This window comes from Aquarana catesbeiana, linkage group LG06 (assembly GCF_042186555.1).
Source record: "Aquarana catesbeiana isolate 2022-GZ linkage group LG06, ASM4218655v1, whole genome shotgun sequence".
Taxonomy (NCBI): domain Eukaryota; kingdom Metazoa; phylum Chordata; class Amphibia; order Anura; family Ranidae; genus Aquarana; species Aquarana catesbeiana.
Genome location: NC_133329.1, coordinates 336,567,158 through 336,594,988, shown reverse-complemented (window position 1 = coordinate 336,594,988; position 27,831 = coordinate 336,567,158). Strand labels below are relative to the sequence as shown.

At 43.5% G+C, this 27,831-nt stretch overlaps 1 protein-coding gene across 1 annotated transcript in view; it reads right to left on the bottom strand.

Annotated features, from left to right (window-relative positions):
• Nucleotides 1-27,831, bottom strand: part of LOC141148076 (dynein axonemal heavy chain 11-like) — a 1,034,097-nt gene that overhangs the window by 114,333 nt on the left and 891,933 nt on the right. Inside the window, exons 75-77 of the mRNA XM_073635228.1 lie at nucleotides 9,331-9,453; nucleotides 7,919-8,112; nucleotides 5,745-5,893 (exon numbers count right to left, since the gene is read on the bottom strand). Coding sequence (XP_073491329.1) covers nucleotides 5,745-5,893; nucleotides 7,919-8,112; nucleotides 9,331-9,453 — 466 coding nt within the window. The remainder of the gene's footprint in view (nucleotides 1-5,744; nucleotides 5,894-7,918; nucleotides 8,113-9,330; nucleotides 9,454-27,831) is intronic.

The window sequence follows — 27,831 nt, the reverse complement described above, 5'->3', positions numbered from 1 at the left end:
TGATGGACAGAAGTGGTGTATGCACAGACAAAACATTCATTCCCTTTGATCACTCAGGAAAGGAAAGGCTCAAGCCCTATTATACAGACATTTTTCAACAGGTTGGAAAAAAGTCTGTATTTCAACAAACATTGAGTGCTTGTTATTACCTACAGAAATACTAAATGGCTTGATCCTTGCTGCACCACTGGAAGTAAGACTGGACAATTTAAAGGAAATGTATAGTAGTTGTGTACTAAATGTTTTATGTTCTATTATCATAACTGAAAAAAAACTAATTTAATTTGATGCTGCATCTCTCCCCCACTGCCTCTACACCGAGAACTGAGTGATCAAAGACCGCTGATTGCTTGGTTCTCGGTCTTCAGTGAGGAGATAGCCGGTGACTGTCAGTGGCTTGCAGAGAGGCTAAACCAGCTGCTAGTCAGGCATCTGGAGGCATCACGATGTTAAAGTCGGAATATCTCCAGAATCTGGACTGGCTGTGTGACCTCAGCCGTCAGCGGGCTGGGCGAGAACAGCATTGGATCCTTGGACAGGTGAGTGTCTGTTTATCAAAAGTCAGGAGCTACAGTTTTTGTAGCTGCCGACTTTAAGTTTTTGCAGAATTGACTGAAGCTCCTCTTTAACCAGGGTTTCACTTAGTTCATCCAGGCTAAGATGCAGAATGTGAGCCACAGTGTCTCAGGTAAAGCATATTCAGGCCTGTAAACACATTTCTAAATGTACAGCTCTGAAGAAGTTCCAGGAAGTAAGGGAACGAAACATGTAAGCTGTTTTATGCTTGGTGAGCACCCCCACCATGCACCCCCCCTGCAGCCTACACTGACATATGAAATCGGGGTACTAAACCATTACCTGACTTATTTACTTGGATACCAATCTATCCCCTTTTTTTCATACTAATTGCCATGGATCAGACCAGCAGCAGGTGCTAAGGAATGGAACACAGCCCTGCTGATCAGCCAAGCAGCCCAGGTGAAGAGGTACCAATGCTTTGGGTTTAAATATGGACATATTGGAACATCGTCTGGATATACATACCATACAAATCTGCATCCAGGTTGTCTATCTTTGAGGGACATCCATATTTATCTACCATCCGTGAGTAACCCTGGCCTTTTTGCATATACCCTTTTGTGCATTTAAGCTTGCTACAATATAAGGTGGACATACAGCTACCAATTGTGTATTGCAATTGTGTCCCCATTTAGCATTCATTCAGCTATTCAACCGTGAAGATATTTTGTCTTATTATAGACTCCTCAGCATATGGGTATAGTACATATCAAATTTACTCACGTGTCCCCATTCATGTGGTTACACACCACCTTTATATCCAGCTGCAATTACTACATTGGACACTTGTTATATCCCTGTCTCTTATAACACAGGAAGATACTTTTGGATGGACTTACATCTCAGGATATAAATTTAAACCAGGCGGAATCAGGCCCCTTTGTTTCATCCAATATTACAGTACTTTATCATATATATTTCTTGTCCTTCCATTGTTTTTTGTTTTTGTCCAATTTGTTCCAATTTTTTACCACCCATTTTTTTACCACCCATTTTTTACCACTCATTTTTTCTTTTGACTGACTGCAGATACCATGGCTAGCCATTGAGCTGTTTGTGTCTGGGAACAGCGTGAATATTTAGTGCATTTGCATTATCACACTGTCCCTTCAGGAACTGTATGGTTCAGCTTGCCATTTCAGGTAGTAGGGGGTTTTATAGGTGCTATAGGGGTGTGCTATCTATTGGGGTAAGGAGGTACCTCCCCCACTTGCAGGCTTCCTCACTTTCTAGGAGGGATTGTATACCGTTTACAGGGAGGGTACAGATAGATTGGTGGGATCCCCTACCGGTATTCCCACCATATCTGTCTTTTAGGGGTGGTTGTGTACTATTTTTTCTGTGTTCAGCTTTGTATAGCTTAATAAACTTTTTTGTAGTTTACTCTGTTTGGTGTGCCTTGGTCATTTAGTTATGCCTGAGATTTTTTACTGAGATGGAAAAATACAAGTACTCTTGAATCAAGGTGGGTGCTAGGTCCTTCAACTGCCACAGGCCTTACTTCCTCCGTGTTGTATTACCAAAACATTGTTTTCTGTGAATTGTGCATGTAAGGGGAACAAAATACTAAAAGAAACTGGTCATTATCACAGGCTTTGACATTTTATCAGCTTTGATCCTTGCTGACACATCACATGTAAGGCAATACAACACGATATTGTCTCTAAGGGCAGTGGCGTAAATAGAACCTTCAGGGCCCCGGTGCAAGAAACCATGATGAGCCCCCCTGACCCCACCCTTTTCATCCGACCCCCGGGCTTCCAATTTTGGGAGGGTGCCCATGGATATCCTCCCAGAACTCTGCATCCCGTATGCCCCCAGGGACATGCGCCCAGCGCAATCACGGCGGCCCTTTCACATGTGATTAGCTGATCACATGTAAACAGACTTGCTGGGCATCGGCAGCCCTGTCCTCCCATACAGTGTCTGTGTAAGGAAAGGAGAAGCGTTAACTGCCAAGAATATCAGTAAATTGTTTACACTGATAATCAGTGCTGCCTATCAGTGCCACCTATCAGTGCTCATCAATGCCCCCTATTAGTGCTCATCAATGCTGTCTGTCAGCGCCTATCAGTGTCACCTATCAGTGCTCATCAATGATGTGTATCAGTGCCCATCAGTGCCACCTATCAGTGCTCATCAATGCTGCCTATCAGTGCCCATCAGTGCCACCTATCAGTGCTCATCAATGCCATCTATCAGTGCCCATCAGTATAGCCTATGAGTGCTGCTTATCAGTGCTCAATGCCCATCAGTGACCATCAATTCTGCCTATCAGTGCCGCCTATCAGTGCTCATCAATGATGCCTATCGGTGCCACCTATCAGTCCTCATCAATGCTGCCTATAAGTGCCTATCAGTGCCACCTATCAGTGCTCAATGCCTATCAGTGCCACCTATCAGTGCCCATCAATCCTGCCTATTAGTACCACCTACTGTATTGGTGCTCACTGTCTATCAGTGCCCATCAATGCTGCCTATCAGTGCCGCCTATCAGTGCCCATCAGTTCAGATGAGAGCTGCCCATCAGTGCTCATTAATGTCCATCAGTGCCGCCTATCAGTGCCACCTGTCATTGCTCATCAATGCCGCCTATCAGTGCCCACCAGTGCCACCTATCAGCGCTGTGTATCAGTGCAGCCTATAAGTGCCACCTACCAGTGCCTATCAGTGCTCATCAATGCCCATCAGTGCCACACCGCCTTTCCGTGCCACAGATCATTGCTCATCAATGCAACCTATCAGTGCTGCGTATCAGTGCTGCCTATCAGTGCAGCCTATTAGTGCCACCTATCAGTGCCCATCAATGCCTCCTATCAGCACTGCCTATCAGTGCCGCCTATCAGTGCTCATCAATGCTACCTGCCTCCTCAGCATGACTCTGAGCAGAGAGCATCTCTCATACAACTCAGAGCTGACAGTTCACCCTGCTCCCCCTCACTCCCTCCTTCCTCTCTCACACGGGATGACACAGCCAATCTGCTCCCTCTCCCCCCACTGCTCTCCCGTATGTGTACCACGAGAGGTGTGAGCTCGTTAGCTTCACACTTAACTTCCCGCAAGGACATACTAGGTATGTGATCTGGCACAGCAGTGCCACCTTGCTGCAGTATAAGTACATTATACTGGCAGCAAGCAGTTAGCTATGGCAGCATCAAATTCCTAAAGACTTACCGCCAGTTCTCAGGTTAGAAATTAATAACAACTCTGAGCTGGCGTACAGTGGTACACCATTGCTCCCTACTGCCAATGTTAATGGATCTGCCCACTACCATGTGCTGTTAATCAAAAGTGAAGCAGATCTGATGGGGGAATAGTCTCTCAGATCCCCCTCAGACTCCACCCACCCCTAGTACAAAACTCCTTGGCCATGCACCCTTCAGATTGAGAGATGGTTATAATGGAGCAGAATAAATAGTTTATAATATTGAAGAAACTGATTATGTAGCTGCCTTGCCTGACATTATCAAAATAAACATACAGTATCTCACAAAAGTGAGTACATCCCTCACATTTTTGCAAATATTTTATTACATCTTTTCATGTGACAATGCTACATGCTACATGCTACAATGTAAAGTGGTGAGTGTACAGCTTGTATAACAGTGTAAATTTGCTGTTCCCTCAAAACAACTCAACACAGCCATTAATGTCTAAACTGCTGGCAACAAAAGTGAGTACACCGCTAAGTGAAAATGTCCAAATTGGGCCCAATTAGCCACTTTCCCTCCCCGGTGTCATGTGACTCGTTAGTGTTACAAGGTCTCAGGTGTGAATGGGAAGCAGGTGTGTTAAATCTGGTGTTATCGCTCTCACTCTCTCATACTGGTCACTGGAAGTTCAACATGGCACCTCACTCTAAAGAACTCTCTGAGGATCTGGAAAAAAGAATTGTTGCTCTACATAAAGATGGCCGAGGCATTAAGAAGATTACCAAGACCCTGAAACTGAGCTGCAGCACGTTGGCCAAGACCATACAGCGGTTGAACAGGACAGGTTCCACTCAGAAAAGGCCTCGCCATGGTCGACCAAAGAAGTTGAGTGCACATGCCTAGCGTCATGTCCAGAGGTTGTCTTTGGGAAATAGACGTATGAGTGGTACCAGCATTGCTGCAGAGGTTGAAGAGGTGGGGGGTCAGCCTGTCAGTGCTCAGACTTAACGCCGCACACTGCATCAAATTGGTCTGCATGGTTGTCGTCCCAGAAGGAAGCCTCTTCCAAAGATGATGCACAAGGAAGCCCGCAAACAGTTTGCTGAAAATAAGCAAACTAAGAACATGGATTACTGGAACCATGTCCTGTGGTCTGATGAGACCAAGATAAACATATTTGATTCAGATGGTGTCAAGTGTGTGTGGCAACAACCAGGTGAGGAGTACAAAGACAAGTGTGTCTTGCCTAAAGTCAAGCATGGTGGTGGGAGTGTCATGGTCTGGGGCTGCATAAGTGCTGCCAGCACTGGGGAGCTACAGTTCATTGAAGGAACCATGAATGGCAACATGTGCTGTGACATATTGAAGCAGAGCATGGTCCCCTCCCTTTGAAGACTGGGCCGCAGGGCAGTATTCCAACATGATAATGACCCCAAACACACCTCCAAGACGACCACTGCCTTGCTAAAGAAGCTGAAGGTAAAGGTGATGGACTGGCCAAGCATGTCTCCAGACCCAAACGCTATTAAGCATCTGTGGGGCATCCTCAAATGGAAGGTGGAGGAGTGCAAGGTCTCTAACATGCACCAGCCCTGTGATGTCATCATGGAGGAGTGGAAGAGGACTCCAGTGGCAACCTGTGAAGCTCCGGTGAACTACATGCCCAAGAGGGTTAAGGCAGCGCTGGAAAATAATGGTTGCCACACAAAACATTCACACTTTGGGCCCAATTTGGACATTTTCACTTAGGGGTGTACTAACTTTTGTTGCCAGCGGTTTAGACATTAATTTCTGTGTGTTGAGTTATTTTGAGGGGACAGCAAATTTACACTGTTATACCAGCTGTACACTCACTACTTTACATTGTATCAAAGTGTCATTACTTCAGTGTTGTCACATAAAAAGAAATAAAATATTTACAAAAATGTGAGGGGTGTACTCATTTTTGTGAGATACTGTGTATACCTAAATGCATACAATGCAAATGTAACATGGCATTGTGTTAAATCTTACCAAGTGTCTCTACATCTTTCAAGGGATCAACTCCAGGAGATAGTATGAAAACAATGGGAAAAGCTGGACCGCTCTCCTGAAAGGATTTGGCAAACTCTGTCTTGCGCCGCTCTACATATTTGACTCCAAGTTTCTCTTCAACAAAGTTTCTAAAATGTATATGTGCTTTAAATTAGTATTTACACCATACAAAAAAAACAGACTTTGCAGCACTAGGTTTGGATCTTTTGTAAAAGCATACAATAGTAGATTTAACTGCAATGACTAAGCTCTTATACAAAAATATGTTGAACTAATTTCAAAAGTTTTTTGCAATCTTTTTTATTCCTACACCCTTCATTAACCACTTGCCCTCCAGAAGATTTACCCCCCCTTCATGACCAGGCCATTTTTGGCTTTTTAGCACTGCGTTACTTTAACTGACAATTGTGCGGTCAACGCTGTACACAAACAAAATTTATATCATTTTTTCCCCCACAAATAGAGCTTTCTTTTGGTGGTATTTGATCACCACTGGGTTTTTAATTTTTTGCGCTATAAATGAAAAAAAAAAAAAAACTGAAAATTTTGAAAAACAAACAATATTTTTTACTTTCTGCTATAAAACATATCCAATCGAATTTCTTCATAAATTTAGGTCAATATGTATTCTGTTGCATGTCTTCGGTAAAAAAATCCCAATAAGCGTATATTAATTGGTTTACGCGAACGTTATAGCATCTACAAACTATGGCAAATATACTGGATTTTTTTTCTTTTATACTTGTAATGGCAGCGATCAGCGACTTAAAGCGATAGTAATGTGGGCAGTCTGACACTAAGGGGTTGATTTACTAAAGGAAAATAGGCTGTGCAGTTGCTCCAGAGCTTAGTAAATGAGGTAAAGCTTTACTTTGCAAAGAATACCCAGTCACGTGCAAGGAAAATAACAAAAAAATGAATTTTTGCTTGTACATGATTGGATGATGGAAGTCAGCAGAGCTTCTACTTGTTTACTAAGCTCTGGAGCAACTGCTCTTGCAGAGTGCAACTGCACTTTGCAAAATGCACAGTCTATTTGCTTTTAGTCAATCAACCCCTAACTGACACTTTGTGAGAACCAGTGACACTAATAGAGTGATCAGTGCTAAAAATATGCACTGTCACTATACTAATGACACTAGCTAGGAAGGGGTTAAACATCTAAGGCGATCAAAGGTTAAATGTGCGCCTAACCAGTGTTTATGTGTTTACTGTATAGTGCTTTTAATAGGGGATGTGCCGTTTTTTATCTCCTGCTTTGCAGGGAAATAAAAAAATAAAAACGGCCATATCTCCACTGACAGGACAGAGCTCTGCATTGTTTACATATGCAGAGCTCTGTCCTGTCTTCCTCCTCGCTGAGCAGTGGTCATCCATTGGCCGGCACCCGCTGACCAGCTTGTGCTGTGTCTAATCACAGCACAGGCAGCGCACCGGTTTGCTCCCTACCTGGAAGTGTCAGATCATGTACTAGGTACATGATGTGGCACAGGAGAGCCACTTTGCCATCATATAATGATGTTATGCGGTCTGCAAGTGGTTAATATAATACCTGGTGATCCTGCTGTTAAGATCCTTGTTCAGTCACTTTCTGTTGTGGACAAATGTCTCCCATTTTTGGTCCTGCCTTGTCGCCCTGTCAAATGCTGGAGACCAAAAGCAGCCATGCTGACACACACTGGGCAAACACGGACCACCTTTTATATTATAAGGGAGCTGGAGCTCTTGCATGTAGACAGGAAGTGGCTGAAAGAGGCTGAAAACAATATTTTTAAACAAGCCATGTCAATAGTTTTTTTGTAGACATCCGTTTAAGATGCTTGCAATGTCATTCAGAATGAATTAATATGTGCATTTGCCTTGCATTTGACCTCCAATGGACCCGTGTCTGACCTGCTTCCAGTGGGTTTTGCATTTCTATAAACTTGTATGGGAATGCAAAACCCACTTGAAGCAAACAAAAGCCTGACAATATAGGCCCTAAACCATGTCCTTTAGGAGCATCCCCCTATCACCATGTTCACCAATCAATGTGACACCACGGTGCATGGCATACTCTATTAAGCCAACAGAAATCACATGAAAAGGACAAATTGGCTGCGTTTGCCCCTGTGGTTCAAAGGTTCCCAGTCCTCCACTGGTTTGTTATATACCTGATGGCGTAAGTCATTCGGTCTGGTCTCAGTGCACGCATTAATATCATTTTCTGTAGGGAACGTTTGTTTTTCCATTCTTGTGGCAGTCGTTCCCTCTCTGGGCATTCTGATTCAATCACTCTTTTCCATCGCTTTGGTGATCCTTCAATGTCTCTGTCTAGACTTCGGAATTCATCCATGAAGCTCATTGTCTGTACAACACAAAATATAAATAATGCCTATACACAAGCAAAGTTTAATCAGCTGCAACAAATGATCCAAGCGTGTTTGGTTTCTCATACAAATTCTGTTTTCTATACAAATAATATAGACTTTTTGGATACTGGACCATGTTTGCTTTACTGTTGTGCTAGTTGCTCAGTTGGTATCATTTATGTTATGCTCTTGCACAGATTGGATAACATATGGCCTTTTAAGCCAGTGGTGGTTGGGGTGATTCCCTTCCACTTCCTGTGCCAACACGACATCTTTCCAGTGAGATCACAAATTGCAACAACATATTTTCCCCCACAGTTATAGACGCTCTGTGCCTGTCTGTGTCCATTCATATGCTGATGACCAATCAACGAGACGGAAAGTAAAGAGACATTTTAAAGCTGTCACAAGCACAAGAGGCGAAATCCTCCAGTGGTGACATCTGTTCTGCTTGCGCAACCAGGATGCCATTAGTGCTCATTTTTTGCGCTGATGTCACTGGGACGGGAAATGAGAGCAAATCTCTCCAACAGCAATAAGCTGACAGATGTTCTAACCTTTCCCTGACAACTTTTGGTTTCATTTGAGCTTTAAGAACAGCTTAATAAACACTTGAAATACATATGTTTGTTTAACATGCCATATAATTTGCAGTACTGTTTAGCCAATCTTGTAATTTACATCTTCACACAGCACAGTCAGAAACTTGACACATACAAAGTGGCTGATTTTGTCATTCATTTTACTGGTTGAGTATTTCAGCTTCCAATGTTGCCTTGCTCCCTCTTCATTTAACAGTTAATGAGCATCGTTACCTCTGTCCAGTGTGCTGACCCAGAATGCAGCAATGCCAAACTAGGAAAAAGCAAGGTGGTCTTACTGACTAGCAGACGTGTGACTGTCATAAGAATGGTTGTCTAAAACTGCATATCAATTGACAAGTAAAACACAATCATAAATTATAACTGTTGCTTTTTTCTACTTGAAGATATGTGCCACAACTGTCAATGCAACCCTACCAAATAGGATTACCAGTTCAACTCAATAGGAAAAACAACTTAATAGGATGACTGTTATGTATTTTAATTGAGACACCCCTAAACCTTATTCCATTTCAATTATAGGTTGTACAATGTAGATATTCTAGTGACTGCCAAGAAGAATCGATTCATGAACCACCAGCAAGGAAAGATTTTGCATCACATTAAATATACCTTAATGGCGCTCCATGCTGAATTTGAAAGAAAGTCCAGTGGACTATTATAGATGTGGTCAATGTTAAAGCGCAGCAAAAAGTCAAGTTCTTGAGCCGAGATTTCTTTATTCATTATCAAAAGCTGAAAAGGTATAACACAGGTAGTTAGATAATTGGCATGCAAAACGTAAAGCCTGTCTCAGGTTCATGTCAGACATGACGTGCTTGTATACATTAAAGGGAGTTTCTTTTCTATCTGCTGGAGGGCAAGCAGAGTTCACATCTCCTGAACCATAGTTCTCTACCAGCAATGATGAAATATAAAGACAGAATAAGTCTTTGCTTTGGAAAATGCCTTACTAAATTATTAAAGTATGTAGAACTGAATCAGAATTCTTCATATAGTACTACTCACCACTTCCTAAAGCAAATCTGTTACCCATTTTAAACATTTAAAAGCAAAAGTCCAGATTATAAATCACAGACTGCACAAGGTGTCTTTGTTAGCCAAACAAACCCATTTGTGATATCTAATTACATTTGGTTACTAGGGCCTGGCTTCTTCAACTGAACCTCAACCTAAACCTAAGTACTACCAACAACCATCCAGTTATCCAGAGAGAGAGTCCTTATTGGCCAATGAGGAGCTTTTATTGGACAAAAGGCCAGCTTGATTACCAATCCTTACACATGATGGCTACATTAGTTTTACTTTTTTTTACCAGAGAAAATTAAAACAAAACAATCCAAATGAATTTGAAGTGCAGACTTTCAGCTTAAATTCAAAGGGTTGAACATCAATATCAAGTACAAATTTTGGGAACTGCAACCATTTTCATACATAGTCCCCCCATTTTCAGGGGCTCAAATGTAATTGGACAAATGAATATAATCATAAATAAAATATTAATTTTTTATATTTTGTTGAGAATCCTTTACTGGCAATGACTGCCTGAAGTCTGGACCCATGGACATTACCAAAGACTGGGTTTCCTCCTTTCTGATGCTTTTCCAGTCTCTAACTGCAGCTGTCTTCAGTTGTTCTTTGTTTGTGGGTCTTTCTGTCTTTAGTTTTGCCTTCAGCAAGTGAAGTGCATGCTCAATTAGGTTGAGATCAGGTGATTGACTTGGGCACTGCAGAATATTCCACTTCTTTTCCTTCAAAAGCTCCTGGGTTACTTTTTGCAGTGTGTTTTGTATCATTGTCCATCTGTACTGGGAAGCGCCGTCCAATCAACTGTGCTGCATTTGGCTGAATCTGGGCTGACAGTATATCTCTAAACACTGCAGAATTCATCCGGCTCCTTCTGTCTTCTATCTCATCATCAATAAACACCAATGACCCAGTGCCACTGGAAGCCATGCATGCCCATTAGGGGTACGCATCTTCACTGGCCTCATGATTCGATTCAATTACGATTATCCGGTCCACGATTCAATTCAATTCCGCGATGCATCACAATGCATCACGATTACTGCGCACGATTTTCATCCAAAAAATTCAAGTAGTCAGAAGAACTCCATTTTTTAAAAACACTCCCTGCATGTAGCAAAGTGTAAACACAGCAGAAGAGGAGCTTCAGACTGCCCCCAAATGACTACAGAAGATGGTAAGAGACTGCAGACATGATACAGGAGAGGATCAGAGACTGCAGACATGATACAGGAGAGGATCAGAGACTGCAGACATGATACAGGAGAAGGTCAGAGACTGCAGACATGATACAGGAGATGGTCAGAGACTGCAGACATACTACAGGAGATGGTCAGAGCCTGCAGACATGGCGCAGGAGATGGTAAGAGACTGCAGACATGGTACAGGAGATGGCCAGAGACTGCAGACATGGTACAGGAGATGGTCAGAGACTGCAGACATACTACAGGAGATGGTCAGAGACTGCAGACATACTACAGGAGATGGTCAGAGACTGCAGACATACTACAGGAGATGGTCAGAGACTGCAGACATACTACAGGAGATGGTCAGAGACTGCAGACATACTACAGGAGATGGTCAGAGACTGCAGACATACTACAGGACATGGTCAGAGACTGCAGACATACTACAGGAGATGGTCAGAGACTGCAGACATACTACAGGAGATGGTCAGAGACTGCAGACACGGTACAGGAGATGGTCAGAGACTGCAGACATGGTACAGGAGATGGTCAGAGACTGCAGACATACTACAGGAGATGGTCAGAGACTGCAGACATACTACAGGAGATGGTCAGAGACTGCAGACATACTACAGGAGATGGTCAGAGACTGCAGACATACTACAGGAGATGGTCAGAGACTGCAGACATACTACAGGAGATGGTCAGAGACTGCAGACATACTACAGGAGATGGTCAGAGACTGCAGACATACTACAGGAGATGGTCAGAGACTGCAGACATACTACAGGAGATGGTCAGAGACTGCAGACATACTACAGGAGATGGTCAGAGACTGCAGACATGGTACAGGAGATGGTCAGAGACTGCAGACATACTACAGGAGATGGTCAGAGACTGTAGACATGGTACAGGAGATGGTCAGAGACTCCAGACATACTACAGGAGATGGTCAGAGACTGCAGACACACTACAGGAGATACAGGAGATGGTCAGAGACTGTAGACATACTACAGGAGATGGTCAGAGACTGCAGACATGGTACAGGAGATGGTCAGAGACTGCAGACATACTACAGGAGATGGTCAGAGACTGCAGACATACTACAGGATATGGTCAGAGACTGCAGACATGGTACAGGAGATGGTCAGAGACTGCAGACATACTACAAGAGATGGTCAGAGACTGCAGACATAATACAGGAGATGGTCAGACACTCCAGACATAGTACAGAAGATGGTCAGAGACTCCAGACATACTACAGGAGATGGTCAGAGACTGCAGACATACTACAGGAGATGGTCAGAGACTGCAGACATACTACAGGAGATGGTCAGAGACTGCAGACATACTACAGGAGATGGTCAGAGACTGCAGACATAATACAGGAGATGGTTAGAGACTGCAGACATAGTACAGGATATGATCAGAGACTGCAGACATGATACAAGAGATGGTCAGAGACTGCAGACATACTATAAGAGATGGTCAGAGACTGCAGACATAATACAGGAGATGGTCAGAGACTGAAGACATGGTACAGGAGATGATCAGAGACTGCAGACCTGCTGGATGCGGTAAGGGAGGTGCCAGACTGTCCTATCCAAGATGACCAATACCCCACCGCCCTCACCACTAACCTGTCCCCATATAATACTATTACCATAGCGCTCCCCTGCCCAGTGTCACCACGGACCAATTCTCATCCTTCTCGACCAGCATCCACACAGTCCTCTGCTCTTTCCCCCACCTCTACACTGAGCATACAGACAGGGCAATAAAACAAAAAATGGTGTGCAGTGCTTTGTGGTGACAAATGCACAAAAGAGTCTTATTAAGTAGTGAATAAATATAGTCCTGAAATATATACATCTGTGATCTGATTAAAAGAAACCTTTTGTGTATTCAAAGTAATTCCAGTGCTGAGTGTGCTCTGCTGTGTTCAAATCATTCCTGATTTCTGGTGAATCAAGGTGCACACACTACTTTAAGCCACCCCGTTTCCTCATGAGACCACCCCAACAGATGTAGCCTTGCTACAATATATATATCTTTAAGAACCCTGCACAGATACGTGCTTCCCTGTTCCTTGTGTTTTCCCAATACGCATGCTTTATCCATGTCCACTTCTTATACCATAATTTTTCACCATTTTTTTGCCTTTCTCTACCTATTTATTTTTATTTTTATATATATATATATATATATATATATATATATATATATATATATATATATATATATATATATATATATATATATATATATATATATATTTATATTTATTCTTATTTCTATGTCTATTATTATTTTTATTTTTATTCTTAATTCTATTTTTTTTCTCACTTTCATATTTATTTTTATTTTTACTTTTATTTTTTATTTATATATTTATTTATTTTTAATATTCATTTTTATTTTTATCTTTAGCGTTGCATTTTCTGGTTCTTTTGTATCATCACCATGGGAAATATTATTATGTTTCGCTTTTATACTTATATATCTTTATACTTACCTCCATTTTTTTCCCCCATTGTTACTCCCAGTTTTACTATTGTTAATATTATTGTCTCCATGTTTTCTACCATGCACTTTTCTCCATTCATATATATGTTTCCATGCCACTCACTATTATATAACCTCTTTTTTTCTCTGTGTATATTATGTTACCTTGTAGTTCCCCTCCCGCCCACAGTTGGCGCTGTGCTTTCTTTTGACAGACGCTGGGACCTGTTGTCCCACAGCACTGCCATATAAAAGCACATTGCAGACACCTCCCTATTAGGCCTATTGAAGGAGCAGTGGCTCCGAGCGCATAGCCTTCTCTCAACCTCCCTGCAAGCCCTCCTCCCTGGACGATCCCTCCCCTGGATACCAAATATGGAAGCGGACGGACGACCTGTGATGTCACGCACGCTCCACGTGCGCTCCACGCCGGCCCCTAGTCTCTTCCTGATGGCCACAGAAGGAGCTCCCGGCTGGTAATCCACCTTCTGCAGCCCAGCATCCCTGCAGCGTCACCACCACAGGATCAGAGCGAACACCGAGGACCACATACCTATACAGATGAGCCTTTTATATGTTTTTATCCTGTAGGTGTATTTTTACCTGGTGTCATTAAACATCATTTGTTAATACTACACTCAGGTGGCGCTTGCTTCTCTACCCCTCTCTCAACCATCACAAAGCCAGCTCTCTGAGGACAGCAGCCGCCTAGCCTACTTTAACCATTACAGGTTACCACTTAACCCTTGAACTTCCAGCCTGTCCCCTATGGACTAAGTTGCTCAGCCCTTTATATCTCCTGTTATATATGGACTTGTGTGTTTGCGCTTACAGTTACCAATACTCTGTTTGTCTAGAGGTGAGAGGAAGAGCAGAGGACTGTGTGGATGCTGGTCGAGAAGGATGGGAATTGGTCTGTGGTGACACTGGGCAGGGGAGCGCTATGGTAATAGTATTACATGGGCACAGGTTAGTGGTGAGGGCGGCGGAGTATTGATCATCTTGGATAGGACAGTCTGGCACCTCCCTTACCACATCCTCTCCCCTTGGTGTCCTCCCCGTGGCCCCCTCACCTGGCTATGCCTCCGTCACACCTGGCTTGATAGGCCGCGGCTCCACTCTCTTCCTCGGAGCTCCGTGCTCCACAAGCCAGCCGCTGCCGCCACTCTTAACAGCAGCAGCTCCATGTCCTCGCCAATGTGCACACAGCGTCGCTCCTCGACGCAGGGCAGCAGGGGGATGACGTCAGTCAGGGGCAGCAAGCGGGAAAAGCCGGCGCGGCTTTTCCCACGGCTCTTCGGCGGCTTTCGGCTCCGTTCGGTTGCGGAGGCGGGGCTTAACGCGGCGCGAGGATGACGTCATCAAAACATCGATTACTCCAGTCGTAACATTGATGCCACATCGTGTATGGTCGAATCGTGATGCCTCGATGTTACGATTAATTTCAACAGCCCTAATGCCATCACACTGCCTCCACAATGTTTTACAGATGACAATGTGTGCTTTGGATCATGAGCTGTTCCAAACCTTCTCCACACTTTTTTTTATCCCGTCATTTTGGTACAGATTAATCTTAGTTTCATCCATCCAAAGAATGCTTTTCCACATTAAAAATAAGGACACTTACCTGTCCAGGGCGCCCGCGATGTCCTCGCCTGAAGCTGATCCGACCCTCGGCTCCGGGTGGAGGCTTCACAGCCTAGTTTCCTACTGCGCATGCGCGAGTCGCGCTGTGCTTTCTGAATGGTCCCTGCTGTCTTCTGGGACCTGTGTGTCTCCCAGAAGACAGCGGGGGGGGGGGGGGGGGCCGGACATGGCGTAGATTGCTGCTGATACTGCAGCGATTTTCGCCGGAAGTGGGAGCAAATACCTGAGGAGGGGGGGGAATCCGGACAGCGGAAGTTCCATTTTTGGGTGGAACTCAAATTATATTGATTTGGTAAATTTAAAGGAGAGTGTGTAGAAATTGTACTGTGTATGGCTGCAACTGATACGTCAATGTGTATATTTATTTTATTACATGTACTTATATAACAAAGACAAATTTACACAGTGCCTTATATATATATTGTACATTCACATCAGTCCCTGCCCTTGAGTAGCTTACATTGATTCTAAGGTCCCTAACTCACATACATAGGCCCATTTAGACAGGAGCCAATTAATTTACCAGCATGTCTTTGGAGTGTGGGAGGAAACCCACAAAGGCACAGGGAGAACATGCAAACTCCAGACAGGTAGTGCCATGGTAGGGATTCGTACCGACAACCCTAGTACTGCTAGGTGGAAATGCTAACCACTTAGCCACTATGCTGTCTACATCATCAAACTGATATGCATTCTCATACATTTTTATTGCTTTAAATGGCAATTCATACATGCTAAAATCCACAAGTGTAAATTGAGCCCACAAAATGGAATGATCACATTCACTGAAAGATGTGCACTTTATATGACCTGTTTTTCTATCCTAGATGTTTGTTATCTAATTTAGCTTTAGGAGTTGTTTAAGGCCCCGTTCACACCTGAGCAATTTTCTGCTTGAAGCCTGCAGCTCTAAAATGCTCAACTAGCCAAATACTATTAATTTCAATGGACCCTGTTCACATATAAGTGTTCTGTCTCCTGAAGCAAAATGCCTGTCACTCAAAAAATTACATGAGCTGCTTTTTTGGCAGATTACAAGCATGTTTGGCCCCATAGACTTCAATAGAATCTTGAGAGGTTTACAAACGTTTTGTCGCTTGTTTTCTCAAACGTGTTCTCAAACAGCAGCTCTCCACTCCTAATTTCCTTTCCCTCTCCTCCCCCTAGTGCAGTGGTTCTCAACCTTTCTAGTGCCGTGACCCCTTGATAAAATTTCCCAAGTTGTGGGGACCCCTAACAGTAAAATTATTTTCGTTGGTCGCGTTTGCTGGCACAGTGGCGGCGTTTGCTGGCACAGTGCTGACAATTGATGGGCACAGTGGCTGCACAGTGGGACGTTTGCTGGCACAGTGGCGACAATTGATGGGCACAGTGGCTGCATTTGGCACAGTGGCAACAATTAAAGGGCACAGTGGCTGCGTTTGCTGGCACAGGTGGCGACGTTTGCTGGCACAGTGGCGACAATTTATGGGCACAGTGGTTGCGTTTGGCACAGTGGCAACAATTAAAGGGCACAGTGGCTGCATTTGATGGCACAGTGGCTGCGTTTGATGGCACAGTGGCTGCGTTTGATGGCACAGTGGTGACAATTGACGAGCACAGTGGCTGCATTTGATGGCACAGTGGCGGCGTTTGCTGGGAGTGGTGACAATTGATGGGCACAATGGCTGCATTTGATGGCACAGTGGCGGTGTTGCTGGCAGTGGTGACAATTGATGGGCACAATGGCTGCATTTGATGGCACAGTGGCGGTGTTGCTGGCAGTGGTGACAATTGATGGGCACAGTGGCTGTGTTTGATGGCACAGTGGCGACAATTGATGGGCACAGTGGCTGCACAGCGGCAACGTTTGCTGGCACAGTGGCGACAATTGATGGGCACAGTGGCTGCGTTTGGCACAGTGGCAACAATTAAAGGGCACAGTTCCTGCGTTTAATGGCACAGTGGCGACAATTGATGAGCACAGTGGCTGCATTTGATGGCACAGTGGCGGCGTTTGCTGGCAGAGTGGCGACAATTGATGGGCCCAGTGGCGACAATTGATGGGCACAGTGGCTGCACAGTGGCGACGTTTGCTGGCACAGTAGCGACAATTGATGGGCACAGTGGCTGCATTTGATGGCACAGTGGCGGCGTTTGCTGGCACAGTGGCGACAATTGATGGGCACAGTGGCGACAATTGATGGGCACAGTGGCTGCGTTTGCTGGCACAGTGGCGACAATTGATGAGTACAGTGGCTGCATTTGATGGCACAGTGGCGGCGTTTGCTGGCACAGTGGCGACAATTGATGGGCACAGTGGCGACAATTGATGGGCACAGTGGCTGCACAGTGGCGATGTTTGCTGGCACAGTGGCGACAATTGATGGCACAGTGGCGACAATGGGCACAGTGGCTGCACAGTGGCGACGTTTGCTGGCACAGTGGCGACAATTGATGGGCACAGTGGCTGTGTTTGGCACAGTGGCAACAATTAAAGGGCACAGTGGCTGCGTTTGATGGCACAGTGGCGACAATTGATGGGCACAGTGGCTGCATTTAAAGGCACAGTTGCAACGTTTTAATGGGGGTTTTTATTTTCAGATTTTTTCAGTATGTTTGCGCCCCCACCACTTATTTATATATAAACGTCCCGGTTGGTTCCTCAAAAGTGGTTATTCCGTGCCAGTGCTAGATACACAAAGTGTATAGCACCCAAACATGTATCTAGCACTGGCACGGAATAAACACTTTTGAGGAACCAACTGGGACATTTATATATATATATATATATATATATATATATATATATATATATATATATACGTTTATATATATATAAATGTTAAGTAACATAATGAAAAAAATGTTATCTTGTCAGCTTCTCCTGTGTGTCTGACTTACCAGATGTCACAGTGACACAGGTGTTCTTCTTCAGGTGTGTCGTTGCCTCCCTCTTGGTACACTCATCCACAGCAAGCGGACTTCGGTGGGTGTAACAAGATGTCCGCTTGCCGACTTCTAAGTCTAAGCATTACTGTGGACGAGAGTACCAAGATGGCGGCGACGGAACGTCACTTCCGTGCAGTCTCTCCTGTGCAGGAAGTGACATCTCGCTGGCCGAGACGGACGGACTCCGGCAGTAACTTCGGGTCCGTCTCGGCCAGCATCTCAGGCAGCATCTCGGCCAGCATCCGCGACCCCCTGGAGAATCGGCAATCGACCCCCCAGGGGGTCGCGACCCCCAGGTTGAGAACCGATGCCCTAGTGCTTTCTTTTGGCTAAAAAGAAAACGCATGAAGCTGTAAAACGTGTGTAATACACTGGTAAAAATGCTCAAAACCGCTCAAATAAAAATGCCAGTAAATCGCTACGCTCAGATGTGAATTCAGCCTTAGAGAATGGTACATCTAGTTGGAAATCTTATGGCTAAGGCCTCATTCACACAATATTTCAGTCACTACATTGCAAGCCTGTTTGACACGCAGAACATATGTGTGTTCCAACATTCTGGTAAGCCTCCTCTTCACATGGTGGTGGTCCTATCACAGTCACAGATTCTATCTTTGGATAAACACGTTTTTTTCACTGGAACTTTTACTATAGAGTTTTACAACTCTAAAATATATAGACTGGCATTGCACACTCATTGACATTTCAGTCGTATGGTCACTAATGTTGTTATTTATATGGCCACCCAGTTCTATGATATGATTTGTGTTTTCATTTATATTGTCACTTTTTATGCCACAATATAATTTTTCACTTAGTTTTTCTATATTTTAATCTTTAGGTGTTAGTTGGGCCCATAGCCCATTATGTTATAGCGCTACACATTTTCTGTTCTTATTTTTGCCTCTGCCATTTATCTAATTTGGCATGTTAGCCGCTTAAATATTGGGGGTAGCGCGAAATTACTTGCTAAAAAACACAATATTTCAGTGCCAGCTGTGGAAAGAATACAGCAGATTCCTGCAGCTGAATAAACAGGTAGGGGCAGATAGTTGCAACTGCTCAGACTATACAAAGCAATAACAGGCTGACAGCGACTGCAGCTGTTTACCAGTGTTCGGATTTAATGGCACTTGGAGCGACTAACTGCGGTTAGCGACATAAGATCGCCCCTGGACACAAAAAGCTTGCATCTGGGAAAGATCATCTCACCATAACTGCAGGTAATCGCTTCATGCGCAATTATATACAAACATTGTTGGACAGCTGCAGTTAGGCTGGTATTGTTTTATATAGTCTGACCAGCTGCAACTTTCTGCATCCACCTGTGAATCAAGCTAAAGGAATTCACTAGATTCTTGCCCCAAGTGGCACTAAAATATTGTGTAAATGAGGCCAAAGGGAGCTGTTTTACACCCTAAACAGAGCAATTATTGCCTGATTAGGTCTAATGCGCTGTTAAAGGCAACCTATGTATGCAGGGCAAATTTAGTCTATACTGTACAGAACTGGAATTTGCAGAGTCCTGGTCTTACCAGCTTTTTTCTTACATGTGTTAGTAAATTTATTAAGTAATACCAAGATGATTCATAGTACTGTGGATGATCTTGAATGCACTACTAAGCTTTGATGTTTAAGATGTTTAAGAAAACTAGCATTCTATAAACTTATAGTCAATGCTTGCTCAGTGAAAAAATAACGTATGGCAAAACGATGGATCAAGTATGAATGGCTTCTGTCCATTTTTTGTTCCCACATAAAATTTAATAGAAAAGATAACTTTAAATGTGTGACTTCATCTGAAAGGATAACATGGTCTAACTGTGAACCATTCTTTGTCTGACATCTGTGTCTCACTAAATGAAAATATTGAAACAGGCATTAGGCGCTATTCCTATCTCATTTGAAACAACTAAATGGTGTAAATTTAAACCATTCTGTACAGATGTCTAAGAGTTTTTTTGCTAAAATTGATTCCAGTAAAACAGAAATAAAGGGCATTACTGGCAAAGACATAAGCCATTAAAACAACACAAATATGCTGCAATCTAATAAAAAACAGCATTTGTTCATTAAATTGGTTTAACTGTATATGCTCTGGTCTCACAGTAGGTCCTCATTTTCTAACTGGATGTTTCACACTCTGGTGCTCTCTGGAATTGTGTTGCTATTGTAATGATTCTCTGGGTTTTTTGGGCAAGATACAGATATGAAAAAAGATTGACAGAATTATTTCTGCCCAAAGTTTAGTCAGATGCCGATAACATATTAGTTGTTTTTTGGGGGCTGAAGGAGCACATAGGAAAAAAATACCTATGCAAACACATGGAAAGCAAACAAATGGAACCCTGGACTCAGGCACTACATGACCACTTACCCCTTACCCACTATAGTGCCTGCATGTTATAAATATGGCCCTGTTTTAAACAGTTTAGCTGCTGTAGCCTTTATTTTTTAATTGCACACATTAAAATGCACATTTTAGACCTGAAGATTACATAACTACTTGCCTACTGGGCATTGTTTCCCACTTCCTGCCCAGGCCAATTTTCAGCTTTCAGCTGAATGAGAGGGTTAGGGTTACAGATGCTCCATGTTAAAGCTGAACTCCAGACTCCACATGTTACTGCACATGAAAGGGCCTTTAGGTTGAATCCGACACTCCTGTGAATTACGCTCTTTCAGTAAACATTGGGGACAACACTGCATCCCTTCTCCAAGAGAGTCAACCAGCTATCCTGATTCCATCCTATTTTACCCAGGAGAGTCAACCATCCCCTATGAGACTCCATCCTGTTTCCAGCTTCCTCCAGAAAACTCCACCAGCTATCTTGGGACTCCATTCTGCATCCAGACGATGAACAGAAGCAAGCCTAAGCTCCAGGTGTAAACTCCTCCAGACTTCTTCATGCAGGCAGGCCTAAAGATGCAGCTCAGTCCACGCTCACCTTCCCCGGGTCCGTAGCCCAGCGGGAAGAGAGCTTGCATCAGCTCACTCCAAATACTTATACCCTTTCCCATGATGCCCCACTGGCAAAGAAGCTCCTAGTGGTTGGCTGGGAAAATATATGAACATTCATAATCCAGACCCATCTACTGACAGAGCCACCTACTGACAGAAAGGAAAACAGACGGTTAGGCTGAGCTTGGGGGAAGCTGTACAAACACAGACTATAAATTGTCATGAACTGACTACAGCTATGCAGATTACATTTAGAGAGACACTCCTGCTTATGGCAGAGTGGCTACATATAAGATGACATTATGTCAAGTAAATAGATACTAAATATTTCAAGACTCAAAATTACATGTGCCAGTAAAACGGCGAAAAACTACAGTACTGAAAATTTTCCATAGGCGATGCTTTACAAGCCTTTACAGTTTTTGAGTTAACAGTAAATGATGACCCTAAAATTATTTACTGTTAATGTGTTTGTATGTATGTGGGGGCAGAAGGGGGCTTTTAAAAATGCATTTGTTTTTAACATTTTGGTTTTTTCAACGTAACTTTATTGCTATCACAATGGGCTAACAGCTCTCCTATGTGATAGCAGAGTGTAGGTGACAGGCTCTCTTTAAGAGGACAACAGCGGTCTATTAGACCCAAATTTCACCTCTGTTGAAGCTGATTAAGCAGTTTGTTTACATGCCTGTGTTGATGCGTGGCAGTGGCAGTTAAAGTGTTAATACTTTACTTTCATGTATATGTAAGCTCTTTCTAGAATATAACTAGTTTGCTAAAGCACTGTGTATCAAACTTTTGCCTTTTCTCTACTTAGAAAATATTTTTTTGCTTTTGTTTAATTTATTTATTTTTGCATCTCAGTTCTGCTGATCTCCTCCTGCCTCTTTCCAGTCATTTTCTGTCTACATGTACCCACCCGGTGTTGGCGGAATGCTTTTGCTCAGGGTGGCTTTCTGATAGAATGATGGAATGATGAAACATGCCTACACAGTAAGCATCGTCATAGCTGTGATGGCAACACAGGAGAGCAATTAGCAATCAGGGACAGAGATCTCTCACCACAGAACGAGAAGTGTGTAAAAAAGGTGATCCTTCATAGGAGGGTAATCGGGTATTATTTTTTTCTAAATTATACTCTTTACTTTGCGGAAACTCTCAGGTACAGAGCCAACAAAAAAATAAATATATCACAGGTTAGCAAATTAAGTGATGATCAAAATATATGAACAGGTTCCCTGGTGCACCAAGTATTTCGGTGAAGGCCAGAAGGGAGTTGACAACTGAGAGTTTTAATTTTATCAGTAATACAAATCAATATCAGCAAACACTGGGAACAAACTGGGAATAGTAATGGGGAATGTAGATGAAATGAAAAAAAAAAAGTGTAGTGGGGCGGGGGGTAGGGGGTAGTTGGGGCCGGAAGGGACATAGGCCCCCCCATAGCCTGCAGCTGGAAGGGGAGTTGGATCATGAGATCATAAATGCCTACAGAGCTGTACATTAGAGAAAAAGAACTAAGATAACTCTGCTCTATCTGGTGTCTTTCTGGAGATGAGAACTGGCAGTAAAACAATTTTTTTTTTTAATCTTTATTCCCTGTGGTACAAGAAGAGGTCAAGTCCTCCATCTGCATGAGGTCCTTGACCCAAAAGAACCGTTGAGACAGAGTCGGTATAGAGGTCTGCTTCCAAAGAGCCAAAATGCACGCTCTGGCTGCTCTCGCTAGGTGGATTAATCAGGTGTTATTTTAATGAAGGATCCAGATTTAAAAGATTGAAAATGACTTTTGAAATGACCTCCACATGTTAAAGATGGTTTGAGATTTTAGTGACTGGACTTACATAATTTAACAGCAAGGCAGCAAGGTAAGCAGGACACTTCAAGAAATATACAGTATTTAAGCTGTAACCATCCAACTTCCAACCATACTGCATACTGCCAGCAGCAGTGTTAATTAATACTATTTTAATCAACTAAAATAAAACAATTCAGATGACTAAAATACGACTAAAACTAAAATGACATTTTAGTCAATAGACTATGACAAAAACTAAATAATTTATATCACAAAGGCTAAATCTGTGTCTGTAGTGCATGTTCAAACCATAATATCATAAATAATAAACATGTTATTCAATTTTTACTCCAGGAGTATATAATGTTTGGCAGTTCTAAAGAAATAATGCACTAAAATGTAATTAAACCCATTAGAATTTAGTTGTACTGGAGATTTTAATCGACTAAAACACGAAAACTCAGATGATTAATCACTTCCCGCCTGGCTGTCATTCTGCTATAGGCCGCATGGGAACTGGTTAATCATCTGAGTTCTCGTATTTTAGTCGACTAAAATCTCCAGTATAACTAAATTCTAATGGGTTCTGTTATCCTGACGTGGCGCACAGGTTGGTGATTGAAGGTGCTGTGTGTCTGACACACCGGATTTCTGATCGTGGTAAGGAGCCTCTGACGGGGGCCCCTTACCACGTGATCAGCTGTGACTAATCACAGCTGATCACAGTGTGAACCAGGAAGTGCCCACTAATAGGAACGTTTTAAATAGCATGATCAATCACAATAAATAGTTAATTATATGCAAAAAGATTTTTTCAACACAAGTATTGCAAATGTTTCGTGTGATAAATGGAATCCACAATTTTTATATAAAAAAAGGGATTTTACAATAAAAAATATTTTCCATTTTATAGGGTAATTATGAATTCCCGAAAAACAAATATTTTATAACTGTCGCTTGCAGCCAACAAGCTCTAGGTTACGCTCGCTCCAGTTGTACACCAAGCTGACTTATCACTATATTGTGAGTATCTTGAATGGCCTGTGAAATTTCATCTGTTGCTATTCAGATCTACATACGCACATGTAGCGATCCCCAGCAGGGGACGCTTGTAATGCTGAGTCCCCTGCTCTTTCTCTGGCCCTAAGCGGAACCTCACTTCTGCTGACACCACCAGAATACCTTGGCTGGGAACTCCCAGCAGTCATACAAAGTCAGCACAACCTGACCTTTAGAAAATAAGATGATTATATTGGCAGACCAAAGTAAAATATATAATACAAATACAATGCAATAAACCTCTTTAAGACTAGACTCAGCGTGTACTGCAGTACCAAGAGCATAAACAAAAGCTCTCTGACTGAGAGATTGCACCCCAAGTGACCGTGGAGGACTAACAATGAGTACAATAGGCTAGTTTACTTGAGAACTCTCAGACAAGCCAGCTAGGCTTATGCCATGTACACACGGGCGGACTCTTCGACCGGACTGGTCCGACGGAACGAATCCGTCGGACAATCCGACCGAATGTGGGCTTCATTGGACCTTCAGCTGACTTTTTCTGTCGAAAATCAGACGGACTTTAGATTTGGAACATGTTTCAAATCTTTCCGACAGACTCAAGTCCGGTCGAAAAATCTGTTCGTCTGTATGCTAGTCCGACGGAAAAAAAAAAGGACGCAAGAGCAGCTATTGGCTACTGGCTATGAACTTCCTTATTCTAGTCCCTTCGTACGTCATCACGTTCATACCAACTGACTTTTGAACGAACTTTAGTCCGTCGCAACTCCGTCGAAAGTCCGTCGGAAAGAACGTCAGACGTTTGATGCTCAAAAGTCCGCCCGTGTGTACGCCGCTTTAGGCCTGAGAGTTTAATACACTACAGCAACCCAGTTCTGCCCCCAGGCATGTAACAACATCTGAATAGTTCTTGGAAGTTAGCTTCTGCTGGCACAGTTGGAGTCCTTTAATGCACACAAAAGCAGTGTAATGTTTCTAAGGGTGAAGTTCAAGAGCAGTTGAATGAGGAGATAGACTCAATAGGTGGGTTTGCCCCTTTAATGTGCCTCTTCTCAACCTTTAACTCTCTGCTTCGTCCACCACCCCCTCTACCCACTAACTCACTCACTGCCCAAGAGATTGCCAATCACTTCAAAGACAAGATCGATGCAATTCGTGAGGACATCTCCACTGTGCGTACGTCTTCCCCACCCATCATACCTTGCCCAGCAGCACATTCAACCCTCTCCTCTTTTGAATTGGCTACTACGGAAGAGGTTACAAAAATTTTCTCGGATGCCCACCTAACCAATTGTCCCTTGGATCCTGTTCCCTCACAACTACTACGGTCACCCTCTTCTTCTATCCTATGCTCCCTCACCCACATCTTCAATCTCTCCCTTTCTAGTGGCATTTTCCCCTCCCCTCTAAAACATGCACAGATCACTCCCATTCTTAAAAAGCCCTCACTGGACCCTACTGACCTGAACAACTTAAGACCCATCTCACTACTCCCATTCACCTCTAAACTTCTAGAACGCTTAGTCTACAACCGTCTTAGCTCCTACCTCAATGAAAATAACCTTCTTGACCCCTTACAGTCTGGCTTTCGCTCGCAGCACTCCACGGAAACTACCTTACTAAAACTCACTAACGATTTACTAACTGCTAAAACCAACAGCCAGTACTCCATACTCCTACTACTTGACCTCTCTGCGGCCTTTGATACTGTTGACCACCCGCTCCTTCTCAATAAACTACATTCCCTTGGCCTCCGAGATTCTGCTCTATCCTGGTTCTCTGGATATTTATCACAGCGCTCCTTCAGTGTCACCTACAACTCTGTCTCCTCCTCTCCATTGCCCCTTTCTGTGGGGGTCCCCCAAGGCTCGGTTCTTGGACCCCTTCTCTTCTCTATCTACACCTCCTCCCTTGGTCACCTAATAACTGCCCATGGCTTCCAATACCACTTATACGCTGATGACACCCAAATCTATCTGTCTACTCCTCACCTCACTCCTTCAGTCTCCTCTCGCATTACTAACTTACTAACTGACATATCAGCATGGATGTCGCACCACTTCCTTAAACTAAATCTCTCTAAAACTGAGCTATTAATATTCCCCCCCGCCCGTGCCCCCCTCCATGACTTTTCCATCAAAATCAACAATGCAACCATCAGTCCCTCCCCTCACGCCAGGGTACTAGGTGTAATCCTAGATTCTGACTTGTCATTTCAGCCTCAAATCCAATCGCTGTCAAAAGTTTGTAGAATTCACCTCCGTAACATCTCTAAAATTCGCCCTTTTTTAACAAATGAAACCACCAAGCTCCTCATTCACTCCCTTGTTATCTCTCGCCTTGACTATTGCAACTCCCTTCTCATTGGCCTACCGCTCCATAGGCTATCCCCTCTTCAGTCTATCATGAATGCTGCTGCCAGACTTATCAACCTTACCAACCGCTCAGTGTCTGCCAACCCTCTACTTCAATCCCTACACTGGCTCCCAATCACCCAGCGAATTAAATTCAAAATTCTAACCACAACATACAAAGCCATTCACAACTCTGCCCCAAGCTACATCACTAATCTTGTCTCCAAATATCACCCAAATCGACCTCTCCGCTCTTCTCAAGACCTCCTGCTTTCAAGCTCTCTCATCTCCTCCTCCCATGCTCGTCTCCAGGATTTCTCCAGAGCCTCTCCCATCCTCTGGAACTCGCTACCTCCATCTATCCGGCTATCCCCTACTCTTGCTACCTTCAAGCAATCCCTGAAAACTCATCTCTTCAGGAAAGCCTATCACGTCTCCAACTAATCTCCTACCACTTCCACCAGCTCATTCCCCACAGTTACAACCTTTTGTACCACCTGCCCCACCCTATTAGATTGTAAGCTCTTCTGAGCAGGGCCCTCTTAATCCTATTGTATTGTATTGTATTGTATTATAACTGTATTGTCTCCCTCCCTGCGTAAACTGTTGGCGCTATATAAATCCTGAATAATAATAATAATAATAATAATAATAATAATAGATGAGGAAAAACATGTTGAAAGAAAAGGGAAGAGCAATGCGAAGGGAGGATTGGGTGGAGAAGGGCACTAGGGTATTAGGCAGTAAGTAGAGGCGCAATACGAGTAATCAAAATTACCAGTCTGAGGTCATGCCCGCTTTATTGCTTTTTCTCTGGGGTTAATAGCAGCTGCTCTCAGATGAAAGTGACATTAAGTGCGTTTAGCTACCAATGGGAAAAGTGTCAATGGAAGATAATGGCCCTTCCTTGGCCTAGAGTTGAAAACAGGAGTTAATTGTTAGTTATAGTTGTTGATCCCTCTGTTGCAGTCCATGTGCGTCAGTAAGCTGTCTGTTCGGTGGTGGGGTCAAGATGAATGCGGCTTGAACAGCGAATCTGGATGATGAGTACTCCATCTCGGTTTACCTCTATGGCTCAGCGAGTCTGCCACTTGGCTCTGGTACAGCCCCGTCAAATGCATTTCAACTTGGCCTGGTTCAGCACAGCATAGCTAACACACCTTGTATGGAACACCTCTCTCCAACTGCCCAAATCCTTCCTGGGCTTCTTCTTATACTTGTACTTGTGGGCCTTGTAGTTGTGGCCTCAGTTTAACTGTGAGCAAAGTCCTTCTTTCAAACTACAACTTCCAGACTGCCCTGGGCACTTGTGTTCAAATTATGATTAGGCAAAGTAGTGGACAGTCACTGTCATTTTGTTGGCGAATAGAATTCTGCATCTCAGTAACAATGCCCAGTGTTACACACAATACACACACACAGATGAAGGAGCCATAGGAGGGACCCACCTCAACCTTATACTAGTCAACTCTAGGCGGTCCCATAGAAATCTACTGTATGGAAAGCTAGTGTACAGGCGTGGTCATGTGCACAGAAGATTTTCATGATTCAGGAGGTGGCAGCTGCTTATTGTAAAGGTCACTTATCCTCTAAATAGCAGTGTTTTATAACACTTGGGAAATTACATTCTACATTACATTCACCCCTCTCCCTGCGCCCAAATAAGGGTGCCTTTATTAGTAA